Below are 22,687 nucleotides of genomic sequence, written 5' to 3'. Positions count from 1 at the left end.
GGTCGGTCGTTCTCGTCAGCTGATTGGTTGTTTCACATCTTCTGCTGAATTGTGATTGGCTAGCACCTCTTGAGCGAAAATTAAATAAGACGTTAGAGCCATTCAGAGATCACTGTTCGGCTTATTTGAGTTTCGTTGCGTTGTGAGTATTAATTAATAACATTTATTACCCGTTTTTATCTTTTTAAACACACGTAAAGACTGCAGACTAACAAAGGTAGAAAATCCGTTCAATAATCGTTTGATCGTTATTAATGAGGTGCAATGGTAAATGACCAAAGATTTGTTGATATTCTGAAGGATCTCCAGTCTTTCACTCATTTCTTTATTTATTAAAGCGTAGCCTGGTTGGCTGGACGCCGTTTTTAAGATGGGAGACATAGCAGAGATTCATATAACACCCGAGACTCCTGGAAGACCCGCTATCTTGAACCCGTTTGAGAGCCCAAACGACTACCACCGTCTGCATGAGCCCGTGGTGCCCAGTCCGTCGGTGTTCAAGAGCTCCAGGAGCTCCTCAGCGGTGAGTTTCTGACTCCGCATATGAGAGAAAATCAAGAAAAGGATATAAATGTCATTTCTGTTTGTGGTGTTTGTTGTAGACGCCAGCTAAGTTCAAATGGTCCATTGATGAAATGGCAAATTTACTTCCTGTGGAAATAGACCCAGAGGACATTCACCGCCAGGCTATGTTTCTGAGCCAAGCCAGGTATGTATTGCTGTTAGTATGTTTATTTGTAGAGTTTTACAACAACGACGTTCTTTTTGTAAATATTTGTTCATATTCTCATGATATTAACTCAGTTGTGTTTTAACACATCAAGGGCAGATACTGAGATTGAGGAAAAACGGCAACATGCCATTGAACAGGTAAAACGGCTCTATTTCTTATAAAACAACCCCTGTTCGTGAAAATGTTTTATTTTAACTAAAGAGAAAGATGTGTCATTATATTATTTTTCTTTGTTCAGTTTTTCACTAAAGGTGCAATTGTTCCCTCTCCGTGGGGACCACCAGCAGCTAAACCATCAGTAAAAATGCCACATCAGAAAAGTAAGTCATGGCACATAAAAGAGAGAGATGTTTGCATGCTACTTTATTACAACCGATGTAGTTTTTAGATATCAACTTAAACTGTCTCATTTTAGGTTCTTTGTCCCCACTGGTAACAGAGACACTTCAGTCATCAAAGAAAATAAATGGTTTGTTCAGCAGCTCTAAGACAATTCATATATGATCACCACTGTAAATTTAGAAATGTATGTATGTGGTTTTAGAGTAACTGGTCTTTGCTTGTTTGTGTTTTAGCCATCTGTCAGACGGTCCTGTCTCTACCTGTGGACTTCAATCTTGAAAAAGTTCTGGGTAAACCTTTTTTTTTATTTTATTTTTTTTTATTACTACTTCATTTCAAAATGAAGTTAAACATGTAATTTATTTATTTGTTCAAAAGTATGGGGTCAGTAAGTAGTTTTTTTATTTATTTATTTTTTTAGAGAAATTAATATTTTTTTCAGTGTTGCATTAAAATGATCAAGTGTGATGGTAAAGATGTTTATAATGTTACAAAAGATTTCTATTTTAAATAAATGCTGTTCTTTTGACCATTTTAATAATCCAAAAAATGTATAACAGTTTTGACAACTTTTAAGCAGCTTAACTGTTTTAAACATTGATAATAATAAATATTTACTGAGCAGCAAATCACCATATTAGAATGAATGATCATGATGGTGAAAATTCAGCTTTTGCATCAGAGGAATAAATTGCATTTAAATATATTCAGATTTTTATTTTATTTTAATTGTTATAATATTTTGTAGTGTTACTGTTTTTACCTTTTTTTTTTTTTTTTTATAAAATAAATCCAGCCTTGGTGATCAGAAAAGACGTTAACTTTAAAACTGTTCCATAGTGTGACTTTCTGTATTTTTTTTCTAAAATTATTTTAAGCACCATTTTGCTTTTTTTTTAATTTTTTTTTTATTATTAAAATAATAAAATTTTCATGCATAGTTATATGACCTCATTAACTGAGAAATAAGATTAAATATTTGTCCTTTTAAAAACTCATGAGAGGAATTTGTAATGGGGGAAAAAATATAATAAGTAAATGGTGAAAATCTTACATGGTTGCCATTTTATTCATATTAAAAGACATCTACAAGCTTTTTATGCAACGACTAATATCCCAGACACCCTCCACAAAATCCTGAAAGTGCATTTGACAGTACAGTGTTAGATCAAGTACAAAAAGGTTGTTAACAGTCTGACCTCATTGCACTTCTTAAATTTTGGGGTGTCAGGTCTTGTTCTATTGATGACTTAAATGTGGCAAATATTTGCATACTTTTCTTTGCTTGGATATATATATATATATATATTTTGATATTAACTTGAGAATTTCCTTTCTGTTGTACCAGGTGATTACTACAAGACAGAAGAGCTAACCGAACAGGTGCAGGAGAGCCTCAGCTCCTCTTCTTTGCGGCGGAAGCTGTTTCTTGATGGCCATGACAGTGGCTCTGAGTCCTCTACCCCTTCCAGCCCAGACAGATATTCCCATAATGTTCCTCCCAGCAGTCAAGAGATGATGTCTTCTGTTATTGTCTCTCCAATTCAGTGTGGCATTCCAACTGGGACGCCCTTGTCTGTACGTACCAGATCATAGATGATGACATTACGAGGGTGAAACTACACCCTTGTAGACCAATAAAATGTGGTTCAAGGGTACTTGATATCGGAGATCTTTAAAATTTAATATTGTATTTTATCCATAATCCTCAGGGCCAGTTTTCATCCAGTCCCATCCAAGGCCAGGGTCGAGCACACAGTCTGGGCAGTGTCGCAAGTCCCATGTTTTCAGAGAGATCGTCACCTGCTTTCAAGTCTCCTATTCTGTCGCCCATCAGACTTCAGCATTCTGTGACGCCTGTATCAGGTGAGGAATATAAGATGGTGCCAGTTTTGTTTTTAAATGTTGTATGCATGACTATATATGCAAGTTCAGGGGTTCCTTTAACCTTTTTTTTGTCAGCTGAACCCCTTAAGACATAAAATTTTACTTAAAGTAGCCCCTGAGAAGGTAACATTAATACAGCGGTTAATATTTCAATAATTTAAAGGGGATAGTTCACCCAAAAATGATAATTCTTTCATTCATTACTCACCCTCATGTCGTTCCAAACCCATAAGACCTTTGTTCATCTTCAGAACACAATTTAAGAGATTTTTGATGAAATCCGAGAGCTCTCTGACCCTCCATAAGGCTCTTTCGCACCGGAGGAACCTTTCCATAGTTCCTAGAACTATTGGCGGAAGTTCACACTTTTTGGCGTGTTCACTCTATTTGAGGGAACTAATTTAGCTCCTAATTTAGAGCAGAGGCTAAAACGGTTCTATAGGAACTATCAGCGATGTAATGTACGCTGATTGGCCAAACGCATATGAAACATTGGCTATCTGGCATTTTTAAAAAGCTATGTAAAAATATTTACTCAAGAAACATGGAAAACAGCGATAACGGCATGTCTGCAGCATTGTGTTTTTATCTCAGCCTCGACGATATGCAACACTGCAAGTTGTCATGGGAGATTTAGACAGATTTTCATGCACATTCAATTTCGTAAACTGTGCATTTACATAACATCTTGGTTTATTGCAAAATCCACGACACACAATGAAAAAAGCTCCAAACACGTCATCCTCCATTCACCGGTTGTTGATGTTTGTAAATGCCATGAATAAAGACTGTTGACCACTTCAGAATTCCTGCTGCCGGTGTGAATGCAACCAGGAAAACGGCCCAAGGGAGAAATTGGTTCTCTAGGAACGAACCTGTTGTCTAATTCCTAGAACTAAGTTCCTTGAACTACCTGGTGCGAAAGTGCCTATAGACAGCAATGGAACTACCACATTCAAGGCCCAGAAAGTGACCACTGATGTCACATGGACTATTTTAATGATGTCCTTACTACCTTTCTGGGCCTTGAACGTGTCAATTGCGTTGCTGTTTATACAGGGTCAGAAAGCTCTCTGATTTCATCAAAAATATCTTAATTTGTGTTCTGAAGATGAACAAAGGTCTTACGGGTTTGGAACAACACAAGGGTGAGTAATTAATGAACTATCCCTTTAACAACACATTTGCATGTTCATGGTTCTCTGATGTTGGGTAATGGTCACATGACATACTAGTAAATGGCTAAAATATTTAATAATTTTTGTAACTAATTATTAGCTCTTCACCAACTCACAAACCCCCGTTTGGACTTTGGATAAGTGTATGTGAAGTGACAACTTTGTCTTTCTAGGTGAGAGGAAAAGGCTGTCGTTTTTGTCCCCCAATGGCATTCCTATGGGCAGCTCAGACATGGACATGAACCAATGTGGAGAAAGCCCATTGGTGGAGGGCTGTTCCCCTATTCGAAGCTGCTCCCCCTTTCAATCCCGACCCAGAAACAGAGCCTGTATGTGGGCCTCTCCTACTCACATTTCCCCTATCCTTCACTCAAACCTCCAGGACAAGGAGAACATCCATCCCAGTGAACCTTTACCCACCATGGACCTGGACGCTAACTCGACAGGACCTCATGCCCAGCGAGATGGACACCAATCTGGGGAAAGTGAGTCAGAGGCCTCCGTGGCTGTTTCTGAGCAAATGGATCAAGACGAGCAGTTTGTGAAGGACAGTGGAGGAGATGAGATGAACAGAGGGGAAAATGAGGATGAGGTCATCAGCAGGAGCAGAGAGGAATCCTGTGGTTGGGTTCCTGAAGAGGACACCGCGTCACCAGCTAGACTGTCCAGCTCTCGAACAGGCAGTGTGCCCAACGCTGAGAGTACGCACATGTTTGTATCCCTGCTTGCGGAAGGAAGCATTACACCGTACGACGTTAGCATGCAGGTTAGTATGCGTGCTGTCAGATGACCAGAATGCCAGCTGCTTCCAAGTAGCCTCCAAACACTAGAAAACTAAATAAAGAGTCATTTCATCAGTAGCCCAGCAGGTGTAACTGACATAAAACCGGCTGGAAGCAGCTGCTGCTGTACTGAATCTCTTTTGCTCTAAGAACCTTAGTCAATTGTTTTTTTTTTTTTTTTATGTTAAAAATTTGACATCTAAGAAGCTTAAAATATTTTTAAAGCATACATTTAAAAACTAAGCATATTCTCCTTTCTCTCTCCCTCTCTATAATATTAATTTTAAAATAATGAACATTACATATGAGATCATTATTTTATTTTAAAATTAATATTATATATTTATAAAAATGTGTGCTTATTTCTAAAGCACAAACTTTAAGAATAATATCTCTATATATAATTTATCATTCTTTATTTAAATGTTAATATTATTTAATAAATTATAGAAAATGCTTGCTTATTTCTAAAGGACAAACTTAGTGTGTTTAAAGTTTGGTGTGGATAAAGCATAAATTTCAAAACACATTTTATTTAAAGATTATGCATAAACGTTAAAATTTTTTATAGTAGCACTATTTAATGAGACTAAAATGTGGTAATCATTATTACATATTATTGTTACTTTAAGTTTATGCTTTATAAATTATTTTTGCAGGTTTTTATGATGGAATTGTGAACTACGGTCTTCAGCTAATTGTTAGGCTTAATCTGTCCCTCATGTTCTCTGCAGGTGGATAGCGGTTATAACACTTACTCGGTGTGCACTACCAGCTTAATGGACACCCTCAGTTCAGACAGCCAGAGTAAGGACATGCTGGACACACACACTGCTGAAGAGGGTGTACCTTTCACTAGACACACTAAACCAAAGGTAAAGTCTCACACACTCTACAACAGGGGAAAAAAACATCATTCACTGTGTATCACATTTTAATACTTCATTCAGCTGTTTTGTTGCTTTAGTTTTGTACGCTCAAAATACACTGTATTCACTTTATTCTAGTTTATACTGTGCATAACCACGCTAAGAAATGTTTTGTTCTGCAGTTGTTTGCCCTGCCGCACTGAGCATGAGGGACAGAACAGGCACTTTACACACTCTTACCCCCAAAGCTGTGGAAGAAATGCGTGACACATTTACACATTAAGCTGTATGGTGCTCATGTCATCTCATATGAATGCTGAATACTGTGGTTGGTTTTACTATCTGAGCCTTGTGAAAGTTTTTGTATTGACTAATCTACAGTATTTATTCTTGCTCCAAAAAAGAGATGACTTTGGGACTGAGAAAACTTGAATTAGATTTAAGATTATGTATGGGTTTTATTGATTTGGGAAATGTAGCTTTCAGTTACTTGTGATTTGTTCAAAGAGGGTGGCAGATATGTAACCATTTCCTCTAGCTGTTTTTATAGGGCCTTTTTTTACAGTCTTAAAACTATTTATGAATTAATCAATCACTAACAAACGTATGGAGATACTGCAAGGTATACATATTATGACGACATGTATCTGAATTGTAATAAAATGTCTAGATAAAAATGGTGATAGTGTCCTTTATCTGCTTGCAATTTCTTCTTATAGACCAGGGCGGTGAACTCCAGTCCTGGAGAGCCGCAGCCCTGCAGAGTTCAGCTCCAACCCTAATTACAACACACCTGCCTGTAGCTTCCTAGTAACCCTTCAGACCTTGATTAGCTTGTTCAGGTGGGTTTGATTAGGGTTGAAGCAAAACTCTGCAGGGCTGCGGCTCTCCAGGACCGACATTCATCACCCCTGTTATCCCAGGTGAAAAACAAGTGCACTTCCGTAATGTACTTAAAGTGCTCCATTTTCGCGCACTAATTTTGTACTTAATAATATACTAAAAATGATCCTTTAGTACTACTTAAGGTCAACTTAAGATCATCTAAGTGTACTCAACTGTGCTATTTTGAGACGCCATGAATATGAACTAAAATGCACTTTTAACATACTTTGTATTTAAAAAATTTATTTAGTTACCACTTGTAGCACACTTGAGTGTACTAGTGTATGAAAGATGGGTTCAAGTGGTAACTACATTTTTTTTAAATACAAAGATAGTATGTTAAGGGGAGACACTGCAGGCAAAAACACAGTTTTTTCATGCACCTGTCAATTTTGGGCTTTTTGGTTTTTCATAAAGTGTTTTTTCAGACTAGTAGAACGAAAACATCCAAAAGACACTGTTAAGTGTTTCTTTTATAGCAGTTTATCTATTTGTCAATAGATTTCAATTACAATACATATTTTTAAAGGCCGTTTTCTCAAAATGAATTTTTCTCCTACACTGAGCCATAAATCTCCACTTCAGTAGCACTTACACACCAAACTTTACATTTTTATTCCTGTCTATATCCTGAAGGTTTTACAGAGGGATTTGTTCATATATAATTTGCTTGATTATATACAACATTTTAATCCCCCCAAAATTGTCAAAATATAGTGTTTTCTGTCTGTTCTAAGTATTTTCTGAATTATGGAGTAACAAAGTGAGATACCCCAAATTCCCTCTGTAAAAACTTTTGACTGTAATATGTCAAAAAAATTAAACAATTTTGAAACTGACTTCATCCAGTGTTCAGATTTTTATACTAGAAATGTATGCAAATTAGTGCATATTTCATTAAATAATGCCTCATTTGCATATTTAAACCTAACATTTTAGAAAACTTGTAATACAAAAAATGTTTGCAATTATCAATGCAATCAATCAACTAGGTAAGTAAAGTGATAACTATTAGTAAAAAAATTTACCCTATTCACCTGCAGTGTCTCGCCTTAAAAGGGCATTTTAGTTCATATTCATGGCGTCTCAAAATAGCACAGTTGAGTACTTGGATGATCTTAAGTTGACCTTAAGAAGTACTAAAGGATCATTTTTAGTACATTAAGTACAAAATTAGTGCGCGAAAATGGAGCACTTTAAGTACATTATGGAAGTGCACTTGTTTTTCACCTGGGATAGACGATGACTTCATTGTCCTCTAATATATTAATCTCTAAACAAAAAGGCATCACAGTAGAATGTACCATTGTTTTTGTACGCAGCTGATCTAAATTAGTCCAATCCATTGTACTGACAGCTGTGTGCTTTGCTGTTCTTAAAGGGAGCAAATATAAATAAAATATAAACCATAGCACAGGTTTTTCTTTTTGGAATGCTATGCATATCACAATATTTAGGGTTCCATTGTCATGGAAAATTAGGTAACTTATGATTTCCAGGCCTAAAAAAAGTTATGAAAATCAACAATTTTCACTTATGGAAAAATCATGGATTATTTTTTTTTTATTCTGCTTTATCCTAAAATAAAATAAACTAACATTTTACGGCTAATCATGTGTTCGTAGTATAGAAATACTTGATACAGCTATCAAATCCGATTCTGCACAAACTGTCAGTGGCTCTGATTCTGTTAAAAGGTGATAATCCCTTGAGCTCCACAATGTGTTCATATGGATTGTATTAAAGTTTTTAGCCAAGTGTTTTTTGAACATTTGTTCTTATCAATGAAGTTAAAATCCCACTAGTGTCAACTTCAAAATTAAATGTTGGGGTTTGGCATTTTGGTTTTAAGTCATGGAAATACATTGATCAAAACATGAGAAATTGGTTTTCTGAAAAAATAAAATAAAATCATCACACTTGTCATCAAATTGTCATCACACAATTTCTTAAAAAAACAAAAGTCCTTTTAATATGTTTTCAGTGAATCTCAGATTTGAAGGATGGCAACACACCACTATTGCTCAAATAGAATGTATAATAATTCCACAGTTTGTCTTAGACTAAAAAAACAGTACATTATCAAGTTAAAATGTAGACAAAAGCAAAAACAGTACTGCTGTACACTGATTTAAAAAACACTCATGCCAATTTTTTTCCACTTCTACAAGGGAAACTTGAGTGAATGTATATGAACCGAAAGGCTTTTCATGTCATTTTTGCTTTTATAATGAGTGTTACTGTTGGTTCTCAGGTGTCAGCAGTCAAGCTTGGGTTTTTTGGCCTCTGGTTCTGACTCAGGTACAGGTACACTAACCCCAGGGATCTGGAAAAGACAGAACTATACTTTAGTGGTTTAAAAAAACAAAACAAAAAAAACAGTTTCAACTGTTTGAGTCTGATGATCTAACGTGTGTGTAGAGTTGTAGCTTATAACAACCAACAAGTTTTGAAACCAAGGGGAGATATCACCACAAATAAGCCATAAACTATGGGGACATAAAGGATAAATGATAATGTACACATCGTTTTTGAAAACAAACAAACAAAAAAAAAACATTAATTTATTTTTGTGCATTTATTTACTTATTTGGTAAGTTGTTGCATAATAAATCCCTTAATTAGCGCAAATGATGCTCATCAAAATAAAATAAAACACCATGTCAGTGTCCTGATCAGCCTAAAGAGGTTTATTTTGTGATAAGGGGCTTATTAAAGAGGTTTTTACCTTATTTTACTGCAAGAAAGAAATTGAGAATTGATTCAAGAGGCATGAAACTTGCACAGCGTAGGACAGGGGTGTCAAAATCAGTTCCTGGAGGGCCGGAGCCCTGCAGAGTTCAGTTCCAACTCACATACTATGCAGTTTTCAATTAAGCCTGAAGGACTTGATTAGCTGGATCAGGTGTGTTTAATTAGGGTTGCATCTAAACTCTGCAGGGCTCCGGCCCTCCAGGAATTGAGTTTGACACCCCTGGCATAGGAGACTGGTCAATCGTAATTTAGAAGTTATTATGCAGCTGTGATCGACCAGTCAGAATCATTCCAGAAAGCCATGTAATTATGTGGTTGCAGTATCTCACAATTTAAAAAAAAAAATAAAACAAAATCTAGAAGACAAACACATACCACTGGTTCAATGAGTGCCATTCTGATCCTTTGATGCTGGATGTTGGAAGCATCAAGGCTGATTGTTACTTTAACTTTGTCAAACATGTGGAAAGTGTGCTCCTCCACTTCGAGTGTAGGACCCTGAGGAGAAAAAAAATAACGGGTTCAATCATGTATACATAATCATGCAATATCTTAAGAATATGACCTGTAAGGCTAATACTGCCTGGCTCCGCAGACTGATATCAAAGTTAATCCGTACCTCAGAGTCAAACTTGAGATGAGGGCTGGGTTTATCCTTGTTGTCAAAGAACACAGCGCCCTCCATTCCAAATTTAGGGATGAGGATGATGATGGCATTTTTTCTTACAAAAAGAATGAAGCCTTCCTCATTTATGATTCCCCTATTCTTGAAGAACAGCTGAAGGGTCAAGATTAAAGACACCATATATAAAAAAAATTGTGACAGTTACTCCAAAAATCATTACAGTCAGTTTGGTTTGCACTTCACCTGAGTGTGGAACGCCACTGAGGCTCTCTGTGCATACTGGGACATTTTGTGTCTGTAGTTGAGGTTGTTGCATAAGGATGACTGCTTATGCTTGTCCATCAATTCTGGGTAAGTACTGTCTGCGTTAATAGCCACTGCTAACAGACGGTGAACTATGATATCAGAATATCTACAAAATAAAAAAAGCATAAATGTTTCATCAAGGTGGGGGTCAACATGTGAATGGGTGAAGAAGTGTTAAAAAATCATCACATTGGAATGATCGCTCTATAATGTTGGAACAAGTAACAGTTGTTAGGTTGATTTTGCACATAGTTTGCCTTTCAGCAAATTAAAAATACCAGATAGACAGGTAAACATTGTTAAAAACTTAATTTTCACCACAGGCGGTCTTTAAACTAAGTATTAACAATTGCTTCACAAAACTGTCATATGCAACCCTCTTATGAATGCACATTCAACAGTATCTTGAGAAGTAATGGCTTATAGTTCAAATAGGTTTTAAATATTACTATTTTTTCCCCACTAGGGTCGTATGGAATGCCGTCACAATGGCAGTGTGCTTTTTGGAGCATCAACGTTTGGGCACCCATTCAGTTAGCATTATATGGACTCACAGAGAGTATTTTTCTAAAAACATTTGTTTGTGTTCATCTGAAGAAAGACATACACATGTGAGTTGACATGAGAAGCCTTTCATTTTTAGGTCAACTGTTCCTTTAAATTGATTCAGTGGTCCAGGGAGTCTCACCTTCTGATGGGTGATGTGAAGTGTGTGTAAATGGGTGATGCCAGGCCATAATGGTGGAAATCACTGTCCATGCCAGAGCAGAAATACACAGCCTGCATCATGCAGCGGGTGGCCAGAATCCTCAGCAGGGTGTTGAAGTACGGAAAGTTCTCAACTGTCGCATTGTTCAGGGAATCAGCCAGAGCTTTGGCTGAATCTGTGTGGATGTTAAGGTCCTGGAAAAAGGGAATAAGGCAAAAATCAATGAAAGTGACCAAAATTCTGCAAACATTTAAAATGTGGGGATGATTATACCCATCTAGGTGGGTTGCAGCATGAAAAAAAGTTTGGGATGATCTGGCTTACACAATAGAAAAGACACCTACTGCTCGCCACCTACTGGTGTAAAAGCCATGGTACACTCAAGGTGAAGTTCTGTTTTGTTTGTCTGTCAGGGGTTAAAATTTGAAGTGTTCATTCTGACACTACCCATGATGCTGAGAGTGGTGTTTAGATGTGTATGTAAATATGGGCCATACTCTTTTTCTCAAAAACGCAACAAACACTACAAAAAATGACAGCAATAAAAAATAAAAATAAAAACAGCAGTTTAGAAAGCATCTGCTCATAGGGACCAGCTCTGCAGTGTATTCATGTTTTTCACTCATGTGAAAACAGAACAGTGACCAGAACAAGTGCTCCTGAAATAATTTCCATTTCAAAGAAGGTGGTGTCCCAGAACACACCCACCCTTTTCCATCATCATGGACCAACAGCATTTTGAAGGTGTTTAATATCCGTGAAGTTCTTCAGAACGTTTATGCTGTTGAGCGGTCTTGAACCACTGAAATTAACTCCAACCACTTTTGTTTTTGCCAAATCTTGTTTGAATATTACACGTTTGATGTTTGATTTTGTTGAATTAAATCAGAGCAAAAATTGTCAGTGGAAATAAACTCTAGTCAATGTTGTAACTTACAAGTCAAAAAATATGTTTGACACTGGCTTGGTTTAATGCTGGTGTTTGGTACTTGGTAAGTTAGTGATAGGATTTAAACAAACATCCAAAACCCTTCAGGAATCTGTTCAGTGAATTATTCAACATCATAAGACAAAACCTCTTTTGCTCAGATACATCATGTTGTAGTTGCAAATTGTAGGTTATATAAAAATGAAAGAAACTACAGAGCTTCCACCCACCCTTGATTTTGCAGCTTTAATGAGGATGTCGTAGTTTGATGGCGGTGGTGAAGGGTGTTTCCTCAGTAGGGCACATTCTGAGAACTCATCATAGATCTTCTGTGCTACAGAGATATTCGCCAACAACATGAACTCCTCCACCATAGAATTTGTCTCCCTGGAGAAAAATGTAAAAGTTTGAACTTCCAGAATCCAGACAAAGACAGTTCGGAAAAACGAATGATATTATATTTCGCCATACAATCAGCAGAAATAACAGAAAGAAAAAATCTAAATATTAACATTTTAAAACCTTTGGCAGAAAGATATATATGGGCCATTCTACAGAACTGGTCCAAAGTCAGAGTTGGAAACATGTAAATGTGTCTTTTTCCAAAATAAATTGTATGCAAGCAAATTGTACAATATCCAAGGTACACATTTCTAGTAATTGTGCAGTTAATTCTCATATTGTATTTTCTGAAGGTTTTGGAGTATTTGTCCTCTCCCCAAATTTGTCACTACTGAAACACAGTAATAATAATTTAATTAGAAGGGTTATATTGACCTATTAAGATTTTGCTTATATCTAGATTATAAATATATTTTTTTGCCATTTTACTAACATTTTTTGCAAGGTAAATACATAATTCAATTTTTAACAATATTTCAATGTAATTTATGATATTTGTTGTATTTTGAATTCAATTTTTCTTTGTAAAAGGCTAAAATAAGTTAATGATTCATTAGTCTGAATATACATTGAACCAAAAACTATCATAAAATCTTGGTTGATAATTCAGTATACTTTATTTTTGACAAAACATCCCATGTTTCGGTAGTGATGGCACATTTTCGGTGGTGACAGCAATGCTTTGGTAGCAACCACATCACATTACAGAATTTTAAAACACTAATAAAACATACTAAAATACAAAAAAAAAAAAGCATAACTGTACTAAAATTTTGTTTATTTCCCCCAAATATGAGGATTATGTGTTCCCTTTTGTCACTACCGAAACAATGATGACATGTTTCGTAGTGACAATTTGAGATAATTTTGAACTTCACTCAAAGATGCTAATCAGCACACTGGTATACATATAAAAACTAAATGTTATGGAATAACTCCCCAAAAAAAGAAAAAAAGTTTATATGGTAGTGAAGTTCCTTAACGTTACACACACATTTTCCTCAAAATGATGGGACCTAATTACTCACACCTAGCTATGAGAGACAGTAGCTGCTTTTCCACTATTGGTCCGAAACGGTTCTAAGGACGGTCAGGTACGGTTCCAGTTGTATTTCCATGTGAGCCTGGTATGGCGCAGCACGATTATAAACCATTAGCACCACTTGGGAATTCTCGGCACGGTTAGACAACCGTGCTAAGCCGTGCTGGTAAGAGTGCGTGTGCGTGAAGTCGCCACTCAGGATCTGTCACTTGTCTGTTGCCTGGCTGATAATTTCTCCGTAGCTTGCCAAGCGCGCTATTTTGAGCAATGTAAACACAAATTAGTAATAAAATCTAAAGAAATTTCTGATCATCCTCCATAACGCGGTGGCTATGTACACCTCATATCATATGTAAACACTTGTGTTACCACAGCAACGACTGACTCATTTGAAGTACATTCCAAAGAGATCCATTATCAGCCCCGCAGTGGAAAATGAAACCATAACCGTACCGGCACGGAATGGAACGGTTATGCAAAGAGAACCGTTCAGCGCGATGGTGGAAATATTTTAAATATTCCCTGATCATAAATTTATGGGTTTAGTTAAAATCAGACTCGGCCAATAGACTAAAACATACACTGTTTCGGTAGTGACATGAAAAATGCGGGACACTTTTTTTACATTAAGTTTCATAATTTACAAAGAAAATATATTTTTTTAAATTCTCACTTCACTTAAAAGAATCAAAAAGATACTTTTAAAAACAACAATGAAAAAAAAAAAAATTTTCATTTAGGGGTTAGGGTTCGGGACAGCCACCTCCCAATTGAAAGTACCCCAAAAAATATGATTTTATATATCTATAGCTTACTAATATTTTAAATATTTTTGTGGGTTTCAATAGATAATAGAAGGATCTTAATAAACATCTAAGATTTGAATACTTAAATGCTTTTTAAATGTGTTTTTTTGGTTGTGGGACAGCAGTTTGCACGGCCCATATAGCACTCACTTCAGTTCTTTGGTCTGCAGATCTATAGGGTCATGTGTCTCACTGTCTATATGGAAACGTACTTCAGGAGAGGAGAGGGTCAGTGCTCTGAAAAACAGTAAAATAGGCAACTCTTACAAACTGGATCAACGACAAGGGTTAAAGACTGCTTCATGTATAAAGATATGTTTCAAAATAATTTATTTTATTCTATTCAAATGGAAATACCCTTTTTCAATCCTCCGACCCTTTAAGATCTTGGCCAGTCTGTTAAGGCCCCGCAGGCTCTTCGTGATGTTATCATTCATGGTGGTGTCGTCAATCCTCATCTGAGCTTCGGCATATGTAAGGGAGGCCTTACGTGATAAAACAACAACAGTTCCTTACAGTGCACATTCCATCATAAACCATCATTTTAAATCCATTTTTGAAAATTAGATGCAGCAAACCTTGGAGTTAATGACGCTCTTTGTGAAGTGAGTTTTGATGATTTCAGCATTGTGGTTCATCTCCCAAATACAAGAGAACGCTAACCTGAGGGTGGAAGTGCTCATTAGACAGTGAAGGTTTTAAATTATGTTTACTATGTAAACATATAATAAGAAGTGTATGTAAAAGGTATCCACTTGAGTGATGGTAGTTATGCAAGAAAGCACACCTCTCAACATTGGATCGCAGAGAACACAAGTTGGAACTCAGAAGTTCAGGAACCATGTCAATTCTCTGTGAAAAGAAATGACAAAATTTACCATGCAAATGAAAAGAACGTTATATGCACAAAAACTCTACACGATTAAAGGTTATATTTGAAATGAGGAATTACAATTACTATCCATAGATCATAAATTCAGCCACTAAAATGCCCCCCAAAAAAATATCACTTTTCATTTTTCACCTGAAAGGAGAAATTAGCCAAAATCTGACAAGATTTTTTACAACACACCAAATTATTTTCTTTAAAAATTGTTCAACTGAATAGTTTTATTTTTAAGTTTGGGGTTGGTAAGATTTTCTAATGTTTTTGAAAGAAGTCAAAACCAGGCTGTTTCTTTTTACTGTAGAAATTACGGTTCTATTGTAATATACTGTAAAATGTTGTCATTTATGTTTATTCCTGTGATGCAAAGCTGAATTTTCAGCATTATTTTTCCAGTCTTCAGTGTCACATGATCCTTCAGAAATCTTTCTAATATGCTGATTTGTTTTTATTTCCAGGCTTTTGGCCCAGAAAATCCAGAATTTTTGATTTGGGACAATATTTTTAATTTCAGTGCATTTCTCTTTGTTACTACAGCCCATTATCATTCCATATGTTACATTTCCACAAATAAGTACCTTTCCGCAAAGGTAGACTGTAGTGCCTCTGCTTGCTGCCTCTTGATCTAGAGCATTTCCTGGCCGAATAAAATGGCTGACATCTGCTATGTGAACACCGACCTAAAACAAAAGCATACCACTCAATACAAAAACCCAATGCAATTGCTCCAGTACATTCTCTTTACCACTTGTGATAATTTAAGCAAGCTGCTATACCTCCAAGTTTCCATTCTCCAGTTCCCGACAATGAAGAGCATCATCAATATCTGTACAACCAGGAGGATCCACACTACACACACAGAGGTGTCTGAGATCTGCTCTGACCTTCAAATCCTGCAGCAAAACACAGATAAATACCAAGCTTTGAGCATTTCAACAGTTATCATGAAACATCCGACACAACAAAGTCTTTCAAAATGCGTGACTACACGACCTCCTCAGTAATACTCCAGGGCATCTTGGGTAGGAAGCTAAGAACAGCCTGAGAGAAGGGCTGGTGAGGAACATCATGCTCCAGAAGAAGCACCTCGGTCTCAGTCTCTTTATCTCCAGCAGTGCCAAGGTTTTTCACAAAGTGACCCTGAGAGACATCGAGAAAAGGAATATAAAGTGACCTCAAAATGATCAGTGGAATCTCAGCATCCAGGCCTCCAGACTCATGTTATGTTTAAATCAGTCTAAATAAAAATTAAGCAAAGGTGGCTATTAATACACAATCAGCAGGATTAATAATCCTATATGCAAGTTTGCATCAGGCCTTTCTAGGGACTCAAGATGCAAATTAGCATATGCTATACTCTCTATGTACAATGCATATTTTTCATCTGCTTCTGGCTGAAATCCAGATTTTTGTACCATCCCCATCTAAACAAACCAATAAAATTAAAAATAAACTACTGCAAAAACAAAAGCATCTCTGAGGAAATCTGTGGCTTAAAACTTGTCATCATTTGTATAAAATGAGACCGTAAATCACTAACACTTACATTTGGGTATCTGGAGTTTTTAGGCCAGCCATCGATAGCAACCATAATCCTCTGTCCAACCAGATTGGCGGCTTGTCTGGTCTCAATACGAATCCGTGGGATTCGTCGGTCTGCTGGGGTGAAGAGGTGCCTTGTTGACTGGAGTGAAATTCAAAAGTTAATTAACGCAATGCATCAGACAAATATATCAAGATTTTTCAAGAAACATAGATTCTTAAAATGACTTAATCATGCTATAGAGTACTGAATTATTCAGACAAAAACTTTATTATTATATTGTTTGTTTATCTCTTCAGAACTTGTTGTGAAATGTATATGCTCATTCAGAGCTTCAGTTCGTTATTTCAGTCACACTACTGTCTCTTATGCTTACACATTTATTTGATCAAACCTTCAGTAAAAAAACTGAATTACTGCAATATTCATTATTTTGATATATACTGCCTGGCCAATAAAATAAAAATAAACAAACAAACTCCATTTGGATATGATTGGATCATTATTGCAGCGATTAACATTCTGGCATGTTATGTGTTTGGCAACAATTCTTTTAAGCCTAAATGATGCAGTGCGCAGTATAATTTGTGAAATAGTCGTGCAGTGATCATGAGAAGTCATTTTCTTCTATGAACTGGATACCGCTGTGCTGAATGAAAAGTGTTTTCTTTTTCTTTTCTTTTCTTTTTTTTTTAAAGAAATTAATAATAAAAGAAAAATAATATAAGTAATATGAAATAATAATAAAAGAAATTAAAAATCTTACTGACCCCAGACTTCGAAATAGAAAAACACTTGGTTATACAATCACCATGTATAACAATCACCTTTTGGCTTTTAATGTGCCAAGGACAAAGCTCAAATCAGCTCTAAGCAGGACAAAGTCACCATCAAGACTACCATTTTCAAGCAAGTTGAGAGTTGTCTTTAAAGTCGACAGAGCTCAGTGACTGAAAATTGGCTAGATATCCTAGCACTATGAATGATACTTTTTTTAAATTATATTATAGTGGTGAAGCACTGTTACCTCTTTGATCATTGCCTGTGAGAGCATTCCACAGTAAGGCCTCCAGTTCCTCTTTATAATGCCCACCACTCGTCCAGTGGGCTTGAAAACGCTAGAGTCTGATGGTACAGTCTTCAGCTACAACACAACAGCAAAAAGTCACCATACAGGTCATAAAAATATACAAACACATGGTACATTATTAGAGTAATGGGTTCTACACTACACAGCTTCCAATACAGAACCTTCCGGATTCAACTAAACGGTGACTTTGGATACATCTGAGTAATAATATTAACAGTCAAATGATCTTATGAGACTTATTCTACCTTATTTTCAGTCTCATCTTCCTCAGCATCTTCATCATTTGGACTATCATCCTGCAGCACAACAGCTGATGGAGCAACCCAGCGTTCTTTGGGAAATAGTTCAACAGCCACTACGTCCTGATGAACAGCCCGGTTTAAATTCTGAAGGCCTTGAAGAAGAACCTGCCAGAACATGTGATGTTAAAAGATTTTTCTGCTCACAAATGTTTTAAAAGGAATAGGTCAACCAAAAATGATAATTCACTCAGAATCTACTCAGGCCAGCCAAGATGAGTCTGTTTTTTCATGGGAACAGATTTGGAGAAATTTAGCTTTACATCTCTTGCTCACCAATGGATCCTCTGCAGTGAATGGGTGCCGTCAGAATGAGAGTTCAGACAGCTGATAAAAACATCACAACACTCCATACAACTAAACTCCATAAATGAACATTTTATGGAAAATTTTCTGAAAAAGTTGCATGTTCGTAAGACATTTTTAAACTTCAAACCATTACTTCCAGCTAAAATAGGAGTCCTCTATCCATAATATTGCTTTCTCCTGTGAAGGTAGGAGGAAGTGTTATTATGGATCATGGACTCGTAATTTCAGTGGAATCTACAGTCTAAAGTTAAAAATGTCCTAATGATGAATTTGTTTCTTACAAACACACAGCTTTTCACTTCACAAGATGTTAACCGTTGGACTGGAGTCTTGTGGATTATTGTTTTTATCAGCTGCTTGGGTTCTCATTCTGACGGCACCCATTTACTGAAGAGGATCCATTGGCGAGCAAGTGATATAACGCTCAGTTTCTCCAAATGAAGAAATAAACCCATGAAGAAACAAACTCATCTACATCTTGGAAGGTCTGAGGGCGAGTTCATTTTCATCTTTGGGTGAACTAACTTTAAAAAGTACTCCAAAAAATCCTAGGAAAACAAATAATCAATGACTTTTCTTTCCACGTGATAGCCTACTTACCTCATTGATATCCTCCCCCTCTCTATTTATAAAGACCGTGCCCTCCAGATAGTTATCTCTGTTGGCATGGAACGTGCCTTGAATGAATACTCCGTTCTTAATGCCACTCTGAATCCTGGATAAGGGTAGATGTTCTGGAAACAGTAACTTACTGCCAATGATTTCATTCTATAAAGAATCATAAAAGACAAATCATATCATAATATAACATAACATAAAAAACTAAAAGCTTTCTTGATCATCCATCACCGTGTACACACTTGATCATCAGATTGCAATGCAAGGCTGTCCACAAGCTCAGGGTTGCCAATTAAGCTCTTGATATACTCCTCACCTACATGAGAAAAGAACAGACAAAACCGGCATTCATTTTTGAAAATGTTAATATTTTACAATTAAGCCTCATATGAAGATCATGGATGTAAATTAAAATAGCTAATTATAAGTTATTACATGTGAGAATGCAAAACTGCCCTTCAAAAGTTTGGAGCGGGTAAGATTTTTTTTTGATGTTTTAAAAAATCTCTTATGCACACTGAGGCTGTATTTATTGGATTAAAAACAGTTATATTGTAAAATATTACAATTTAAAATGCCTATGTATTCTATGTACATATATACGTATGTATACTTTTTTCTATATATATATATATATATATATATATCCAGTCACATGATCCTTCGGAAATAATTCAAGAAATGTTTATTATTGTTGTTGTTAATGGTGAAAACAGTTGTGCTGCTTCATTTATTTGTCACATTTATTTAAAATATAAATATTTAGTAACATTATAAATGTCTTCAGTGTTGCTTTAGACTGAATTAAAGTATTAATTATTTTGAAGAAAAAAACATCCTCAAGTTTTGAATGGCAGAGTATATACGAAAAACAACAACAGAATTATGCCATCAAGAACAACAAAAAAAGGACAAAAATAAGTGTCTCTTACATTTGTACACAATCAGACCATACTGCTCTGCCTTCTCTTTATTGGCCCGATCATCAGTCAGCAGAACCACTTTCAGTGAACCACCATTGGTCTTTTTAGCAAGGTGATCTGCGTACCATTTAGCAGCGACACGGATGGCTCGATCATTGCGATCATTAGCGCTTTCCCCTTGCTCTCGTTCAATGAATGTCTCCCTTAAAACAAAAATAAAAACGAGACACTAACACCCATGTCCCTAACATCAAGCGCAGTCTGTGAAGCTGTATTCAAGCCAAATCATGTCAAAACGTTAGTGTTAGGATGAATACAGCTTTCTTAGGATGTGTTACCTGTGATGCTCATTAGTGAAGGTGTAGAAGTGCTTTTCCTTCTCATGAATAGCATCCTTGATTCTTTTGTAGACTGGGGCACTCCTGTGTCTGACCTCTTGTAAAACAGTCTGAAGAATGATGACGTTCCTGATCAGAGGGTCCTCGAGGATGTCAATCTGTCAGAATTGAATACCAAATCAGTTTTGTCTCATTTAAGGCAAGACACTACAGGCAAAACAATTGTGTATTCATGCACTGGACAGGTCAATTATGAAATTTGTCTTTTTTGACTAGTGGAAGGAAAACATCCTAAATACACATTTAAGTGTATATTTTATTACACTTTATCTATTTGTGACTGTATATTGTAATTCAATATTTGTGACCCTGGACCACAAAACCAGTTATAAGTCGCACAGGCATATTTTGTAGCCAACAATACATTGTATGCCCAATTTTTTTATTTTATGCCAAAAAATAATTAGGATATTAAGTAAAGATCATGTTCCATGAAGATATTTTGTAAATTTTCTACTATTTTGATTTTTTTTTTTGCAGCCTCAGATTCCAGATTTTCAAATCTCGGCCAAATATTGTCCTAACAAACCATACATCAATGGAAACCATATTTATTCAGCTTTCAAATGATGTATAAATCTCAATTTCTATGGTTTTATGGTCCAGGGTCACGTTTATCTTTTAAGGCTGGGAGTTTTGTTTTGTTTTTTTTACACTTCAGCAGCACTAACATGAGTTTTATTCCTGTTCATATCATTCAGCTGATTTATAGAATCTCTTATTCCTAAAAATATGGTTAAAATGGTTAAACAGTATATAGTATGGTATAATGGTTAAAAACATCTTTATAATCTTTAACACCAATAACTCAACAAAATCACTTCTGTTCTGTTAACATATGCAATTCAGCGCATATTTCATTTTAAAATGTCTCATATATTAAAAACATTTAAGAAAACACGAAATACCAAAAATTGTGTTAATGTTGAAATCTAATAGTTTTTATGATAAAGAATTAACTATGACTATTATTGTGGAGTCGAGACGTTTTTTTTTTTTTTTGCAAAGTCGGTGACTCTCGACAATGTCAGCTCTCCTATCGTCTCTCAGTTCCTCACAGTCACACATACAGCACAATAACATTATATCAGGGGAATGTCTTTCAATTCTAATCAAGGAAAACTTATCTTCTTTTTAAAGAACTCAAAAAGTTGCGCTTGAGCCATTGTGAGTGAAAAATGACAAAAGCTTGCGTTACAGTACCGAGTTCTGATTGGCCAATCGCCGCTATTTAGTTCGTAAACTATCGTTAGTAGAGCATTTTTTGCATTAGAAGTTTTACATAATACACAACATTAATAATCCAAAGGGGATGCTTTTTGTCTTTTTTTTTTTTGCCATCCCCCCTCAATTCGAGCCTTGCCCATTACACTTATAAATGAAACCTTTAACTTGAATAAATAAATAAACAAATAAAATAAAATAACCCGGAAACCCTGCTTCTTTAGTGTAATAGATGCATTTGGTGTTTAGTGACATGGCATACATTGACTAAACAAGACGTCCTCTAATTCTTATACAGATACTTTGATGACAGTTAGTTGTTTACAAAAGCTGTTCAGAACAAATACGCTTATTATAATAAGAAGCTATTAATAAAAAATAAATGCATAAATGAAAAGCACATACCTGATGTAAAACCACATTGGTGTCTGGGATTAAATAGTGAGGATATGAGCACAGGTTGCTCTCTATGCAGGCGTCCTCTTGCAGCACAGGCGCTTCATCTTTACACTCCTTACAAACTTCACTTCCACACCAGATATCATCTCTCAGGTAATGTTCGCGCACTATTTTCAACACTCCACCAGCGCGGGTCTTTTTCACAAACGTCTTGGATTTCAGCATGGTCCAAATCACTGTACCGACAGCGGTTTTGAGGAGCTGTTCCACCAAAACACACCACAAAGTTAACCCACGTGTGTACCGGTGTGCCAACTAAATGTTATTCCGGAGTGATTTAGAGACGGAAAAGTTCTCTGTTTCGTATTTTGAACAGCATACGCACCTATAAAATGACACACTGTGTATTTGTTTGAAGTACACACTATCAGGAGGCTCCAAGCAGCCACAGTATATTCTGTTTATAAACTAGCTTGTCCCTACCGTGCTAAACACTTCGAAAGCTATTGACTGGCCATTTTGGTGTATTTAATGGGGTGGGGCTAAAAATGAGTTGGTTTACCATATTACACCACTAGAGAGCAATAGAGCCCTTATTATCCAAGATGAGGCGCGTCAATGTGTGTGGAAAGTGCTGCAAAGCTAAATTTAAAGTTACTGATTGTATGCCCAATTTTAGGATTTTCTGTATTGATTTAAAATTATTTTATGAATCTCTCTGCTCATCGCTTAATAAGAAAGCTGCTAAAA

The 22,687-nt window shown here is 36.0% G+C and overlaps 2 protein-coding genes across 6 annotated transcripts; one reads left to right on the top strand and one right to left on the bottom strand.

Annotated features, from left to right (window-relative positions):
- Positions 1-14: 14 nt before the first annotated feature.
- On the top strand, positions 15-6,466 carry bora (bora aurora kinase A activator). 4 transcript variants are annotated; one of them, XM_058790956.1, is made up of 12 exons: positions 15-142; positions 339-523; positions 603-709; positions 825-870; positions 972-1,053; positions 1,149-1,202; positions 1,309-1,365; positions 2,424-2,653; positions 2,788-2,941; positions 4,314-4,906; positions 5,657-5,797; positions 5,974-6,466. In XM_058790956.1, the coding sequence occupies exons 2-12, from the start codon at positions 371-373 to the stop codon at positions 5,992-5,994; spliced, it is 1,638 nt and encodes a 545-aa protein (XP_058646939.1). In that variant the 5' UTR covers positions 15-142; positions 339-370; the 3' UTR covers positions 5,995-6,466. The 4 variants fall into 4 exon arrangements, with proteins under 4 accessions (XP_058646939.1, XP_058646962.1, XP_058646949.1 ...); XM_058790979.1 differs by having other exon boundaries at positions 45-142; positions 344-523; XM_058790966.1 differs by having other exon boundaries at positions 80-217.
- A 2,051-nt stretch (positions 6,467-8,517) lies between these two features.
- Positions 8,518-22,454, bottom strand: dis3 (DIS3 exosome endoribonuclease and 3'-5' exoribonuclease). 2 transcript variants are annotated; one of them, XM_058792526.1, is made up of 22 exons: positions 22,323-22,454; positions 21,944-22,198; positions 20,255-20,412; positions 19,926-20,119; positions 19,236-19,309; positions 18,976-19,143; positions 18,013-18,174; positions 17,705-17,821; positions 16,681-16,818; positions 16,128-16,274; positions 15,911-16,027; positions 15,713-15,814; positions 15,036-15,100; positions 14,827-14,911; positions 14,606-14,733; positions 14,399-14,485; positions 12,229-12,385; positions 11,050-11,264; positions 10,299-10,467; positions 10,050-10,208; positions 9,806-9,928; positions 8,518-9,002 (listed from the first exon to the last, which is right to left on the bottom strand). In XM_058792526.1, exons 2-22 carry the CDS (start codon positions 22,160-22,162, stop codon positions 8,934-8,936), a joined length of 2,853 nt encoding a protein of 950 aa, XP_058648509.1. In that variant the 5' UTR covers positions 22,163-22,198; positions 22,323-22,454; the 3' UTR covers positions 8,518-8,933. The 2 variants fall into 2 exon arrangements, with proteins under 2 accessions (XP_058648509.1, XP_058648500.1); XM_058792517.1 differs by having other exon boundaries at positions 21,944-22,428.
- Between the last annotated feature and the right edge of the window lie 233 nt (positions 22,455-22,687).

Source organism: Onychostoma macrolepis, chromosome 01 (genome assembly GCF_012432095.1).
Source record: "Onychostoma macrolepis isolate SWU-2019 chromosome 01, ASM1243209v1, whole genome shotgun sequence".
NCBI classification, from domain to species: Eukaryota; Metazoa; Chordata; class Actinopteri; order Cypriniformes; family Cyprinidae; genus Onychostoma; species Onychostoma macrolepis.
Note: the sequence above shows the minus strand (reverse complement) of the source record. Positions and strands in the feature narration are given on the sequence as shown.

Excerpts from the sequence above, each read along its gene's own strand:
- dis3 (XM_058792526.1), bottom strand. The coding sequence starts at position 22,162 with ATGCTGAAATCCAAGACGTTTGTGAAAAAGACCCGCGCTGGTGGAGTG. Across the intron at positions 19,310-19,925 it reads TGGTCTGATTGTGTACAAAT|GTGAGGAGTATATCAAGAGC; the intron begins GTAAGAGACACT and ends TTTCTCATGTAG. Across the intron at positions 14,734-14,826 it reads AGAGCGTCATTAACTCCAAG|GCCTCCCTTACATATGCCGA; the intron begins GTTTGCTGCATC and ends TTATCACGTAAG.
- bora (XM_058790956.1), top strand. The coding sequence starts at position 371 with ATGGGAGACATAGCAGAGATTCATATAACACCCGAGACTCCTGGAAGA. Across the intron at positions 1,203-1,308 it reads GTCATCAAAGAAAATAAATG|CCATCTGTCAGACGGTCCTG; the intron begins GTTTGTTCAGCA and ends TTTGTGTTTTAG. Across the intron at positions 2,654-2,787 it reads CAACTGGGACGCCCTTGTCT|GGCCAGTTTTCATCCAGTCC; the intron begins GTACGTACCAGA and ends CATAATCCTCAG.